General features: G+C 44.4%; 1 protein-coding gene across 9 annotated transcripts in view; it reads left to right on the top strand.

The window, feature by feature from the left end:
* Positions 1 to 13,022, top strand: part of kcnma1a (potassium large conductance calcium-activated channel, subfamily M, alpha member 1a) — a 308,219-nt gene that overhangs the window by 100,495 nt on the left and 194,702 nt on the right. For all 9 annotated transcript variants that reach the window (XM_042325120.1, XM_042325106.1, XM_042325095.1 and 6 more), the window contains exon 2: positions 11,653 to 11,823. In XM_042325120.1, coding sequence (XP_042181054.1) covers positions 11,653 to 11,823 — 171 coding nt within the window. The remainder of the gene's footprint in view (positions 1 to 11,652; positions 11,824 to 13,022) is intronic.

The raw sequence follows: 13,022 nt of genomic DNA, 5'->3' as shown, positions 1-13,022 counted from the left end.
TTAAGAGGAAGCTCCCTCTGGCTATGACTCTTACTGGAGCTGCTCTCCATAAGAGAATACTGTACACATTTGACACAATGAATATGAAATATGCAAAAATAAACAATCAATATCAATATTGCAAATGTATACGTGTATATATTTTTCAAACAAGTTGTACTATATGCCCCCTGCCTATAAAATAAAGAAAAAACACCCCAAAAAATACATTTAGTTATTTCAGTCTAGAATCTAGATTGTTGTTTGAATGTGTCATTTGAAATGATGCATATCATACCAGCAGCATTAGGTTTGAGAACCTGGTAGAGTTTTTATAATAAATGGCCATTTGCAAGTGGCCCTTTTCAAGCTTGACTTCATTTGCATAGATGAAACACAGGGGAGCCAATGATTCCCCTGGAAAGTTAGTCCTCGTGTATCACCATAGAAACAAGCCGTGTTCAGAGTCAGGAAATAGATTCAACGCGCGTCAAGTTGAAAATGTAATGGCCTGATTATCTTATGTGAGTGTATTTGCATGCATGCGTTACCCTGTGTGTGTGTGTGTCTGGGTCTAATGACTTTGAAACATCCTTACTTACTTTTTAAGTGGGAGAGTTATTCCTTGAACATTCCAGGTTCTCATCGATAGCCCAGTAATGAGGATTTTGTGTTTTAGCTGGCCCCGTGGTTTGTGTTTTCTAACGATCTCCCCTGTGTCCAGTTGCCAAGATGATTAAGGGGGCCAATTGGCACAGCTTGATGCTGAAATAAGAAGTGGCTGGAAGCGGCTCAGGAGAGGTTCCGACGGATGCAGAATGATTGACAGCCGAGGGACTTCACCTTGACGTTTGTGTGTGTGTGTGTGTGTCAGGGCTGCGGGGGTGTAAGGGTGATATTTCTGGCATCCTCTAATGTCACAGAGACACAGGGGGTTGCTTGGTTAGTTGTCCCTAGAAGGCCTGGATTGTGTTCAGGAGGCACCAAACAGGAGACAACATTTTCAAATAGAGTAAAACATGAGGTACTACCTTTAGTTTTCTGTTGCAAAATGTTTTGCTACATTGTGCCCTACCTATCATGACCCTGATGTACCTTCTATGGTTCCTCCACCACAGGGCTAGTGGTGTGTTCAGCAACAGATACAGCAGCGAATGTCAGCTTGTCTAATTCCCGTGCTATAGTAACCCCTTGGGCTTTGGATATGAACGTACTTATTCAGAAATGCTCAGAGAAAAATTAGCAGCTCTGGGATAGAGTACCTCTCAACAGTAACAATATCCTATACGTGTCTCTTCTTGGCATTTGTTCTAAGACGTTGGCATGTCTGTCAGCTCGTCCTGCTTTCTGACGTTGGGAATGGATGTCACCTATTTAGTTTGGTGTGCTCAAATCTAAGACTAATCCTCTTTAGGCCGGAGGCCCTCAAAATAGGCCTGTGTTATAAGGGGAGAGTTAATGTGGCGCTGGACAACCTCTGTGTGCCGTTGATAGCTTTGTCACACCTTGATGAGAACATTTAATGACCAAGAGTAACCCTATGATGTAACACTGGTGGCAAGAGGTGGAGTCCGTCCCTCCTTGCCTGCCTTCCTTCCTTCCTTCCTCCCTCTCTGTCTGTCTTTCCTTCTGGTTCTCATTACCTTATTTTCTTATTTTACCAGGTATATAGACTAAACACATTCTCCTTTACAGCAACTGGGGAATAGTTAGATGTGAGTGTACATGTGCATATGCACGTTCATGCACAAGTGTTTGTTTGTGAATGTATTTGCCACAGAATTCTAATATAAATATTCCAATGTCCCAGATGTTTGTGTCAGACAACAAGGCTAGATTAGGATCCATACCGACAGTACCTGTGTAATCCCTAAATCAAACACATGGCATAATGGCACCCATCCTAATCCCTTCAATCGTTATCCTCCAACGTGCTCTGGGCCTATATAACTGTCGAAGTTATTCATTGAAATATAATGTAACAATAACAATAACATAGCTAGGTAATGTAACAATAACAAATACAATAACATAGCTAGGTATAGTAGGGAGGGTCATTTAAAGTGAGAACCTTAGAACCAAACCAATTCACAATGCTATATCGTAACTAGCTACAGGGTTCCCAATAAATTCTAGTACTGGATAGTTAGTCCTGCAGTTGCAATACTTCATAATAGGATGGCCCTGTATGTAGCTATAAATCAAGCATTTCATTGTAGATGCTAGACATGCAGTTAATAGCAACCTATTTATATTTAGATAAGGAATGACACCCACTTCAGCAACATTTGGCTCCAAGGGCCTTTTAAGTTAATATGTAGAGTTTATTAACCCCCTAGTGTTGTCATGGTACCACAGGCCTGACCTAGAGATAGGAATAACTGCTGTTCTGAGACACATGGCAATCTGGGAATTAGCTAGTGTCCCCGCTGTGTGGGGGTGCGTGTGTGCGTGCACACGGGTCTGTGTGCGCAGACTGAGTGTGTGTGTCTGTGCGTGCTCACTCTTAAGTTCGTGTGTTTTAACTAGTCTCTGAAGAGAGAAGGTCTGACCATCCTGACCTAGTGTAGACCATGTTACCCAGGGACATTAGGTAACAGTACCGGCTTTAAAATAGCAAACGGGGGAACAGAGTGTGTTATGAGATTCACTCGTTTTTTGCCTTGTCCCTCCCTGGGTGAGGCTATATATAGCACCTCACACTGGAATAGAGTTTTCCCCAGCGATGTGGACCAAAGCCACAAGAACAGCTGCGCTAAAGCCAAGTCCCTAGATCAGCTCAGTCTCTTTCTACCTCTCTCTGCCGGTGTCTTTTACGGTGTCTCTCTCTCTGTCTTCTCTCTTTAAAAAAATAAAATAAAAATGTTTGTGTTTTACCCCCTTTTTCGACCCCATTTCGTGAAATCCAATTACGATCTTGTCTCATCGCTGCAACTTCCCAAGGCACTCGGGAGAGACAAAGGTCGAGTCATGCGTCCTCCGAAACATGACCTGCCAATCCGCGCTTCTTAACACCCACCCGCTTAACCCGGAAGCCAGCTGCACCAATGTGTCAGAGGAAACACCGTTCAACTGACCACCGAAGTCAGCCTGCAGGCGCTGGCCCGCCACAAGGAGTCACTAGAGTGAGATGAGGCAAGTAAAGCCCCCCCGGCCAAACCCTCCCCTAACCCAGACGACGCTGGGCCAATTGTGCGCTGCCTTTCGGGACTCCCGGTCACAGCCGGTTGTGACACAGCCTGGGATCGAAACCGGGGTCTGGAGTGAAGCCTCAAGCACTGCGATGTATCTATCTAAACTTCTTTGCTTCGGTCTCTATTTCTCCGTCTGTCTCGTTGTGTGCCTCTCTGTAACATTCATTATAACCAGGTCTCCCCTAATGTTAATTGGTCCAGCAGTCAAGCCAACTGAGCTCCTTGTACTACTGTAGCAGATTTTACTGAGCTTTGTGTTTTTTTTCATTAATTGGATAATGGAGTGTAACACAGAATATATTTGCAGATTGGTTTCTAAAGTGGTAGCCACTGACTGTAGCAATCAATGGCATGTGGGACAATACATTTATTTAATTTAAAGGAAAACGATGACAATGAAAATACATTTTGGAAATTGAATATCACATCAGTCATAATACAGTATACTGGCAGAATTAAGTAGCTCTGTAGGACTAACTGCAGAGAGAGACATGGGTGTGGCTTCTGCTTGCATCAGTCCTCTACAATACTGGTGGATACAGACTGAGTGTACAAAACATTAAGGACACCTTCCTAATGTTGAGTTGCACCCTCCCTTTTGCCCTAAGAACAGCCTCAATTCTTCAGGTCATGGGCTCTACAAGGTGTGGAAAGCGTTTCACAGGGATTCTGGCCCATGTTGACTTCAATTCTTCCCACAGTTGTCTCAAGTTGGCTGGATGTCCTTTGGGTAGTGGACCATTCTTGATGCACACGAGAAACTGTTGAGCTTGAAAAACCCAGCACCGTTGCAGTTCATGACCAGTGCGCCTGGCATTTTTTCTTGCCCATTCACCCTCTGAAATACAGAATCCATGTCTCAATTGTCTCAAGGCTTAAAAATCCTTCTTTAACATGTCTCATCCCCTTCATCTACACTGATTTGAAGTGGATTTAACAAGTGACACACTCCCAGACACACACCTACACCGCTGTCCACTCCGAGATGGATCTTTATATAGCTGTGATAACCTTCACCATAAGGTCTGCTCAGTCCTCTTCCCAAGGCAGCCATATTTCTCACCTTAGTCAATTAATAAGTCATTCACTGTTTCTCTCTTCACTGCTGTTATTGATTGCAGCGCCCTGATGATAGTATTACAGGCATGGGTCATTTTAATGTTTTGTATAGTTAGTGTATATTCAGTTATGAATCTATATGTGTGGATGTGTGGCAGGAGGGTTGAGGACAGTCTATATAGGGCCTTATTGCTTACATAGATAAACTGTGTCAACTACAGAGGCCAACCTCTTGGCCCGTGAAAAGGAACATATTTGCACTCCTGCTGTTCTCTGATTCGTTCTCGCTCTTGCTCTCTCACTCTCTCTCCTTCCTCCGTTCTCTCATTCGCTCACTCTCCTCTATTACCTTCTCCATCAAACACTTTCTCTAGCTCTCTTTTTCCCTACCTTTCTCCATCTCTCTCCCTTTTCCCTCAATCTTCCCCCTCTCTCCATCTCTCTCTCTCTTTCAGTTTGACATCACAGGTGTGTGTATATATAGCAGATGGATTCTCTCTTGGCAGGAGTCTTTCTCTGTCCCTGTAGTGAGCTAGGCCCAGCGCCGGCCAGCCGCTCAAATGAAGTAGAAACACTTTGTTGTTTACATTGTCCTCTCCGATCTGTCTAGACATCAGTTTCGACTTATATCCATTATTCATGGTTTCTCCACTAGCGCACACACACACGTACGTATACTGTGTGTGAGTGGTTATTAGTGTGCCTGTCCTCCTCCAGTCATCTCAGTTAGATTTATTCCTCAGCCCCTGCCAAGCACATGTTACCACGGCTACATGCCTGAAGAGCTTTGAAGCAGGTGGCCGTCCAACCAGAGCGAAACATTAGCCATGCCCGTGAATAGTGAACACACATACAGATATAGTGAGCGCCACAAATGCATACCCCTCCGTATTTGCACCATGTGAAAGGGATGAAGCATTCTGGGTATTTGGCAAGGGAGGACTGAAGAGGGCAGGAGAGGGGTGAGGTTACAGCTCTGGTAAGATGTGAAGACGTTACAAAGATCTTATATTGCCTTCTAGCACCCAATAGTGCTTTTTAACACTTGATATTGGCGCTCTTGACAAACCATGGCTCCTTATAACAGTGGTTGTATAAATATGAAGTATTAATTCATTTATAATGCATTACACACCATCCATACATTATTATCCAGATAAGCATTCATAACAGCACATGACTCCTGTATGGAAGCATGGATGTTTGCCTATGAAGCAGTCCTGAACCCATTTTCCACTGCATTCCTGGTCTGCGTCCCAAATGGGACCCTAAAAGAAGTGCACTTCTTTTGACAAGAGCCCATTGGTAACTGGTTACCATTTGTGGCACTCTCCTGTTATGTGGGGTCTATAGGCAGCAGCAGTAGATAGCCACTAGAACTGTATCTAAGGCAGACTTTTAAAAGGAGGTTATTGCCATTTGTTATGGCAGAAAATGTAATTAGGAAAATGGCAGCTGTGGCCATGTTGGATCATTTAAGGAATATAATCCAATTTGAACTGGACAATCCTCTCCAAACAGACTGTAATGGGAAAAACCGTGTGTGTGCCAGCCAGCCAGCCGACCAGAAAGGAATACTACTGTCACTTTGTCCCTGATAGCCTAGGAACTATATTGGGGACTCTAGTGGCTGGGTTGGTCTGCTGGATTACACCACATGACCAAAAGTATGTGGACACCTGCTCGTCGAACATCTCATTCCAAAATCATGGGCATTAATATTGAGTTGGTCCCCCCTTTGCAGCTATAACAGCCTCCACTCCTTCATGGAAGGCTTTCCACTAGATGTTGGAATATTGCTGCGTGGACTTGCTTCCGATCAGCCATGAGCATTAGTGAGGTCGGGCACTGATGTTGTGCGATTAGGCCTGGCTCGCAGTTGGCCTTCCAATTCATCCCAAAGGTGTTCGATGGGGTTGTGTTCAGGGTTCTGTGTAGGCCAGTCCAGTTCTTCCACACCAATCTCGACAAACCATTTCTGTAGGGACCTTGCTTTATGCACGAGGGCATTGTCATGCTGAAACAGGAAAGGGCTTTCCCCAAACTGTTGCCACAAAGTTGGAAGCACAGAATCGTCTCAAATATCGTTGTGTGCTGTAGCATAAAATATTTCCCTTCACTAGAGCTAAGGTGCCAAGCCCGAACCATGAAAAACAGCCCCAGACCATTCCTCCTCCACTAAACTTTACAGTTGGCACTACGCATTCGGGTAAGTAGAGTTCCTGTAGGTATCTGCCAAACCCAGATTCGTCTGTTGGACTGCCAGATTGTGAAGCGTGATTCATCACTCCAGAGAATGTGTTTCCACTGCTCCAGAGTCCAATGGTGGCAAGTTTTACACCACTCCAGCTGACGCTTGGCATTGTGCATGGTGATCTTAGGCTTGTGTGCGGCTGCTCTGCCATGGAAACCCATTTCATAAAGCTCACGACGAACTGTTATTGTGCTAACGTTGCTTCCAGAGGCCGTTTGGAACTCAGTAGTGAGTGTTGCAACAGAAAATTTGTATGCGCTACGTGCTTCAGCACTCGGCGGTCCTGTTCTGTGAGCTTGTGTGGCCTACAGTTGACCAGGGCAGCTCTAGCAGGGCAGACATTTGATGAACAGACTTGTTGGAAAGGTGGAATCCTATGACGGTGCCACGTTGAAAGTCACTGAGCTCTTTAGGATGGCCATTCTACTGCGAATGTTTGTCTAATTATTGCATGGCTTGGTGCTTGATTTTATTCACCTGTCAGCAACAGGTGTGGCTGAAATAGCCAAATCCACCAATTTGAAGGGGTGTCCACATACAGAACCAGTCAAAAGTTTGGACACAACTACCGTTCAAAGGTTTTTCTTCATTTGTACTATTTTCTACTGTGTAGAATACTAGTGAAGACACAAACTATGAAATAACACATATGGAATCATGTAATAGCCAAAAAAGTGTTAAACAAATCAAAATATATTCTATAATTTAGATTATTTTAAGTAGACACCCTTTGCCTTGGTGACAGCTTTGCACACTCTTGGCATTTGCTCAACCAGTTTCATGAGGAATGCTTTTCCAACAGTCTTGAAGGAGTTCCCACAGATGCTGAGCACTTGTTGGCTGCTTTTCCTTCACTCTGCGGTCCAACTCATCCCAAACCATCTCAGTTGGGTTGAGGTCGGGTTATTGTGGAGGCCAGGTCATCTGATGCAGCACTCCAACACTCTCCTTCTCGGTCAAATAGCCCTTTACACAGCCTGGAGGTGTGTTGGGTCTTTGTCCTATTGAAAAAGAAATCATAGTCCCACTAAGTGCAAACCAGATGGGATGGCGTATCGCTGCAGAATCCTGTGGTAGCCATGTTGGTTAAGTGTGCCTTGAATTCTAAATAAATCACTGACAGTGTCACCGGCAAAGCACCCCCACACCATAACACCACCTACTCCATGCTTCATGGTGGGAACCACATATGCGGAGAACATCCGTTCACCTACTCTGCGTCTCACAAAGACACACTGGTTGGAACACTGGTTGTTTCTTGGACCAAGCAAGTCTCTTCTTATTGGTGTCCTTTAGTAGTGGTTTCTTTGCAGCAATTTGACCATGAAGGCCTGATTCACTCAGTCTCCTTTGAACAGTTGATGTTGATATGTGTCTGTTACTTATTTGGGCTACAATCTGAGGTGCAGTTGACTCTAATGAATTTATCCTCTGCAGCAGAGGTAACCCTGGGTCTTCCTTTCCTGTGGCGGTCCTCATGAGAGACAGTTTCATCATGGCACTTGATGTTTTTTGCCACTGCGCTTGAAGAAACTTTCAAAGTTGTTGAAATGTTCAGGATTGACTGACCTTCATGTCTTAAAGTAATGATGGACTGTAATTTCTCTTTGCTTATTTGAGCTATTCTTGCCGTAATATGGACTTGGTCTTTTACCAAATAGGGCTATCTTCTATATACCACCCCTACCTTGTCACAACACAACTGATTGGCTGAAATGCATTAAGAAGGAAAGAAGTTCCACAAATTAACTTTTAACAAGGCATATCTGTTAGTCACCTGGAATGCATTTCAACTATCTCATGAAGCTGGTTGAGAGAATGCCAAAAGTGTGCAAAGCTGTCATCAAGGCAAAGGGTGGCTACTTTGATGAATCTCAAATATAAAATATATTTTGATTGGTTTAACACTTTTTTTTGTAACCACATGATTATTTCATAGTTTTGATGTCTTCACTATTATTCTACAATGTAGAAAATAGTTTAAAAAACTTGAATGAGTAGGTGTGTATCCTTTTTTTATGCGTACTGTCCATTTGTGTATATATAGTGTTTCTTCTCTTGCTTCATAGTTCTTGGAATGAGATGGATTAGTATGTCTAGGGCCCTGAGTTTTCCATGATCATGACCTGGCAAGGAAAAACTCAGGGCTGTGACTCTGTGGCGTCATACACAAACACACCAAGGGGAAAAAAACAATACATGTAGGTCAGTTGTATTCTGGGTATTTTCCACCTGTTCAGTATTCAGACTGTTGGAATACCTTAGGATGTCAGACACAGTATCATGTCACCCAAACACACACTACTGTCCCAGTCTGCTGACGTCACATAGTCCATTAACCAGAGACTCCGTTGGTATGGTTCTGACTCGTCTGTCGGCCGGTCCAGAGCATACCCGGGTGCAAACACTATTTTAAATCTTTATATGGACTTGATTGAGTGTGCCTGACTTAATGAACCAATGGAAAAGTCCCAAAACGTTAAACTCCAGCCATTTGACACTCGATGCAGACTTACTCAAACGCTCAAAGTATATGAAAGATTTCACATAGTGTTTGAACACAGGTCTGGTCCAGAGTGGACGAGCAGTGTCAGTGGGTTGTAATAAACGATTAACCACTACCCTGCCGTTAATACAACCCAGCTTCCTTGGAAGGGAGAGCGGGCCCCAGTCGAGAGCTCTGAAAGTTACTGGAGTGCCAGGGATTCTCTGTGACGCCATTCGCTGGGCTACACCCTATGGTTTAAGGGCCTAGCGGTGACACGCTGACCTTTACTCTATCTCGCCAGGCGGTATGCACTGTGTGTGTGCTTGCAATCAAACCATGCAACTTAATGGCTGAAGGGGAAACATGTCAAATGAAGTATTATTAGAGTGAGAGGATGTCGAAGCAGCTGCATACGTAAGTAGCACTGCAGAGTATGGCGAGTCAATGCATTACAATGCAACTGTGCTCTGCTCATTCATTCAGTCACAAGATGAAGGGTTGAGGGGCCTGCATGACAACATTAGTCGTATGCCACTATACACCCCTAGGATGAATGAACTTACAGGCAGGCCCATGTGGGCAAAAGCAACAACGACTACACACACTCACACACGAACAAACACACATTCAACATATGGCAGAGGCGTTTTTGACAACCCGGACAGTGTGCGATATGATGGAAGTGTGTGTCTTTACCTCCACTCTTATGCATCAGCAAGCCAGAGCCTCACATTGACATGCTAGAGCTCTTTCTCTCCATTACACTGTCTATAGGGACTCAAGTGATTGCTACCTTGGACCTCTTACTATAATGCAGATCTTGTGTCGGTTCATATGGTCATGTATTAATTAGGTAGATTCTATGAATACTTTAGATGGCACCTTGTGGAGCTATGCAGTACATGTACCCTCCAAGCCCACTCTCCTTTCAGGCACATGGTGCTAGATACTCTTGTAGAACATTGCAGATAGAAATATAACCTTTAGAGCAACTGTCATGATTCCCTATTTCTATATGAAATAATAAACTCAGCAAAAAAAGAAAGGTCCCTTTTTCAGGACCCAGTCTTTCATAGATAATTCGTAAAAACCTAACAACTTCACAGCTCTTCATTATAAAGGGTTTAAACACTGTTTCCCATGCTTGTTCAATGAACCATAAACAATTAATGAACATGCACCTGTGGAACGGTCATTAAGACACTAACAGCTTACAGACGGTAGGCAATTAAGGTCACTGTTATGAAAACTTAGGACACTAAAGAGGCCTTTCTACTGACTCTGAAAAACACCAAAAGAAAGATGCCCAGGGTCCCTGCTCATCTGCGTGAACTTGCCTTAGGCATGCTGCAAGGAGGCATGAGGACTGCAGATGTGGCCAGGGCAATAAATTGCAATGTCCGTATTGTGAGACGCCAAAGACAGCGCTACAGGGAGTAAGGACAGACAGCTGATCGTCCTCGCAGTGGCAGACCACATGTAACAACCTGTGGGACAGGTACAGGATGGCAGCAACAACTGCCTGAGTTACACCAGGAACGCACAATCCCTCCATCCATGCTCAGACTGTCCACAATAGGCTGAGAGGCTGGACTGAGGGCTTGTAGGCCTGTTGTAAGGCAGGTCCTCACCATACATCACTGGCAACAACGTCGCCTATGGGCACAAACCCACCGTTGCTGGACCAGACAGGACTGGCAAAAAGTGCTCTTCACTGACGAGTCGCAGTTTTGTCTCACCAGGGGTGATGGTCGGATTTGCGTTTAACGTTGAAGGAATGAGCATTACACCGAGGCCTGTAGGTGGAGGGTCCGTCATGGTCTGGGGCGGTTTGTCACAGCATCATCGGACTGAGTTTGTTGTCATTGCAGGCAATCTCAACGTGGTACTTTACAGGGAAGACATCCTCCTCCCTCATGTGGTACCCTTCCTGCAGGCTCATCCTGACATGACCCTCCAGCATGACAAAGCCTCCAGCCATACTGCTCGGTCTGTGTGTGATTTCCTGCAAGACAGGAATGTCAGTGTACTGCCATGGCCAGCGAAGAGCCCGGATCTCAATCCCATAGAGCATGTCTGGGACCTGTTGGATCGGAGGATGAAGGCTAGGGGCCTTCCGCGCCGAGATGTCCGGGGACTTGTAGGTGCCTTGGTGGAGGACTGGGGTAACATCTCACAGCAAGAACTGGCAAATCTGGTACAGTCCATGAGGAGGAGATGCACTGCAGTACTTAATGCAGCTGGTGGCCACACCAGATACTGACTGTTACTTTTGATTTGGACCCCCCTTTGTTCAGGGACATATTACATTTCTGTTTGTCACATGTCTGTGGAACTTGTTCAGTTTATGTCTCAGTTGTTGAATCTTGTTATGTTCATACAAATATTTACACATGTTAAGTTTGCTGAAAATAAACGCAGTTGACAGATTGAGTTTATTTGATCTTTACAGGGACAGTGCACATTAATCAACGTGATTTATTTTTTTGCTGAGTTTAGATGTCTGATCAACAAAATGTTAACGCAATCTTTCTCTCTCTCTCTGTCTGTCTCTCTTTCGCCATCTCTCACTCCCCAATCTCTTGCTTCTCCGTCTCTCACTCGTTCTCTCCTCCATCTCTCTCTCTCTCCTCAATCTCTTTCTTTTTCCTCCACCTCTCTCTCCCCCTTTCTTCCAGGAGGCCCAGAAGGTGAATAACCCTGCTAACAGTCAGGCAGCAGATGGGACACCTAAGGGTCCTGATGAGAAGGACGAAGTGGTACCTGCCAGCGAGGTGGGGTGGATGACCTCTGTGAAGGACTGGGCCGGGGTCATGATATCAGCACAGACACTCACCGGCAGAGTCCTGGTACGTGCCCGAAGCATGTTTGTGTGTGTGTGTGTGTCTGCGTGCGCGTGTGTGTTGGTGCTTTTATTTTGAGCTGCTCTCAATCTCAAACCCCTGAAGATATTCTACCTGTAGTTCATATTATGTCAGAATGTGTGTGATGTCAGACGTAATAGACCTAGCAGAAATATAACTGAGTTACTGAGTTATTAAATTGTCATGCCACTGGGATAGCATGTCAATCTATTGGGATACATTCTCAGCTACGTTACTGTTAGATTGGAGGGTGTGTAGAACATGTGGTGTGTGTTTGTGCCCAAAGACTGACAGGGTACACAGGGGTTGGAGGGAGGGAGCAAAGGACCCCTTGTCTGCGTCTGCTGCAGTGTAATCAGCTGATGATAAATCTGTCTGCTAGGCACGGCTGGAATAAAGCATCTGGACTCCCAGCATGTATTTAAAACCAGACAAAGGAAACTCCTACATTTTACAAAGGGAAGAAACTCATATTTTTTATTTGTAAAGGTAGAAGGTTTTCTTTTTTGAAATATTGATAGATATAACATATGATAAGCCTGATTGTAAGACATGCAGGCTAATAAATGCTTATAAAAAGTACCAAATGCTTATAAAAAGGTAAAGTACCAAAATGTATTGATTTAGGATTTTCGTAGATGTTTGGTGTTTTGGGGGACTGAATAAATACGAAACTCGAAGCGTTGGCCAAAACAAACACACAAAACTATAAAACAATCAACCCTAAAAGTGTAATTGTTAATATTTGGTGAGAATTGAATTCTTCACGTCTCCTTAGAATATGTGTGGGGGTGTGTGTCCTCTCTAAAGCACCTGTCTGATATTGAGGAGAAATTAAGCAGAGGTCTGTATAGAGCAGTACTCTGCATAGAAATATCTCACCTACTGTGATATTGTCTAGGTTTCTGCACCATATGCCTGCTTACTGACGCTGTAATGATATGATGGGAATGCACTCTAAACAATTAAGTGTGTATGCAGGTGAATGAGTGTGCGTGTGCATGTTTCAAGTGTTTGCACACATCTTGACATGTACAGTGTGTGTGGGCAGTGTTGTGGGACTCTTGCCATCCACCAGGCCTTTTCTGCAGATCAAAGCTGCGAGGAGCGTCTGTGTTCACTGAAGCTGTTTCCATGTTACCATAGCAACTACAGTGTAGCCGTACTCAATCATCTGAACTGTG

This window comes from Oncorhynchus tshawytscha, linkage group LG01 (genome assembly GCF_018296145.1).
Source record: "Oncorhynchus tshawytscha isolate Ot180627B linkage group LG01, Otsh_v2.0, whole genome shotgun sequence".
Classification (NCBI taxonomy): domain Eukaryota; kingdom Metazoa; phylum Chordata; class Actinopteri; order Salmoniformes; family Salmonidae; genus Oncorhynchus; species Oncorhynchus tshawytscha.
This window is presented reverse-complemented; position numbering and strand designations above follow the sequence as displayed.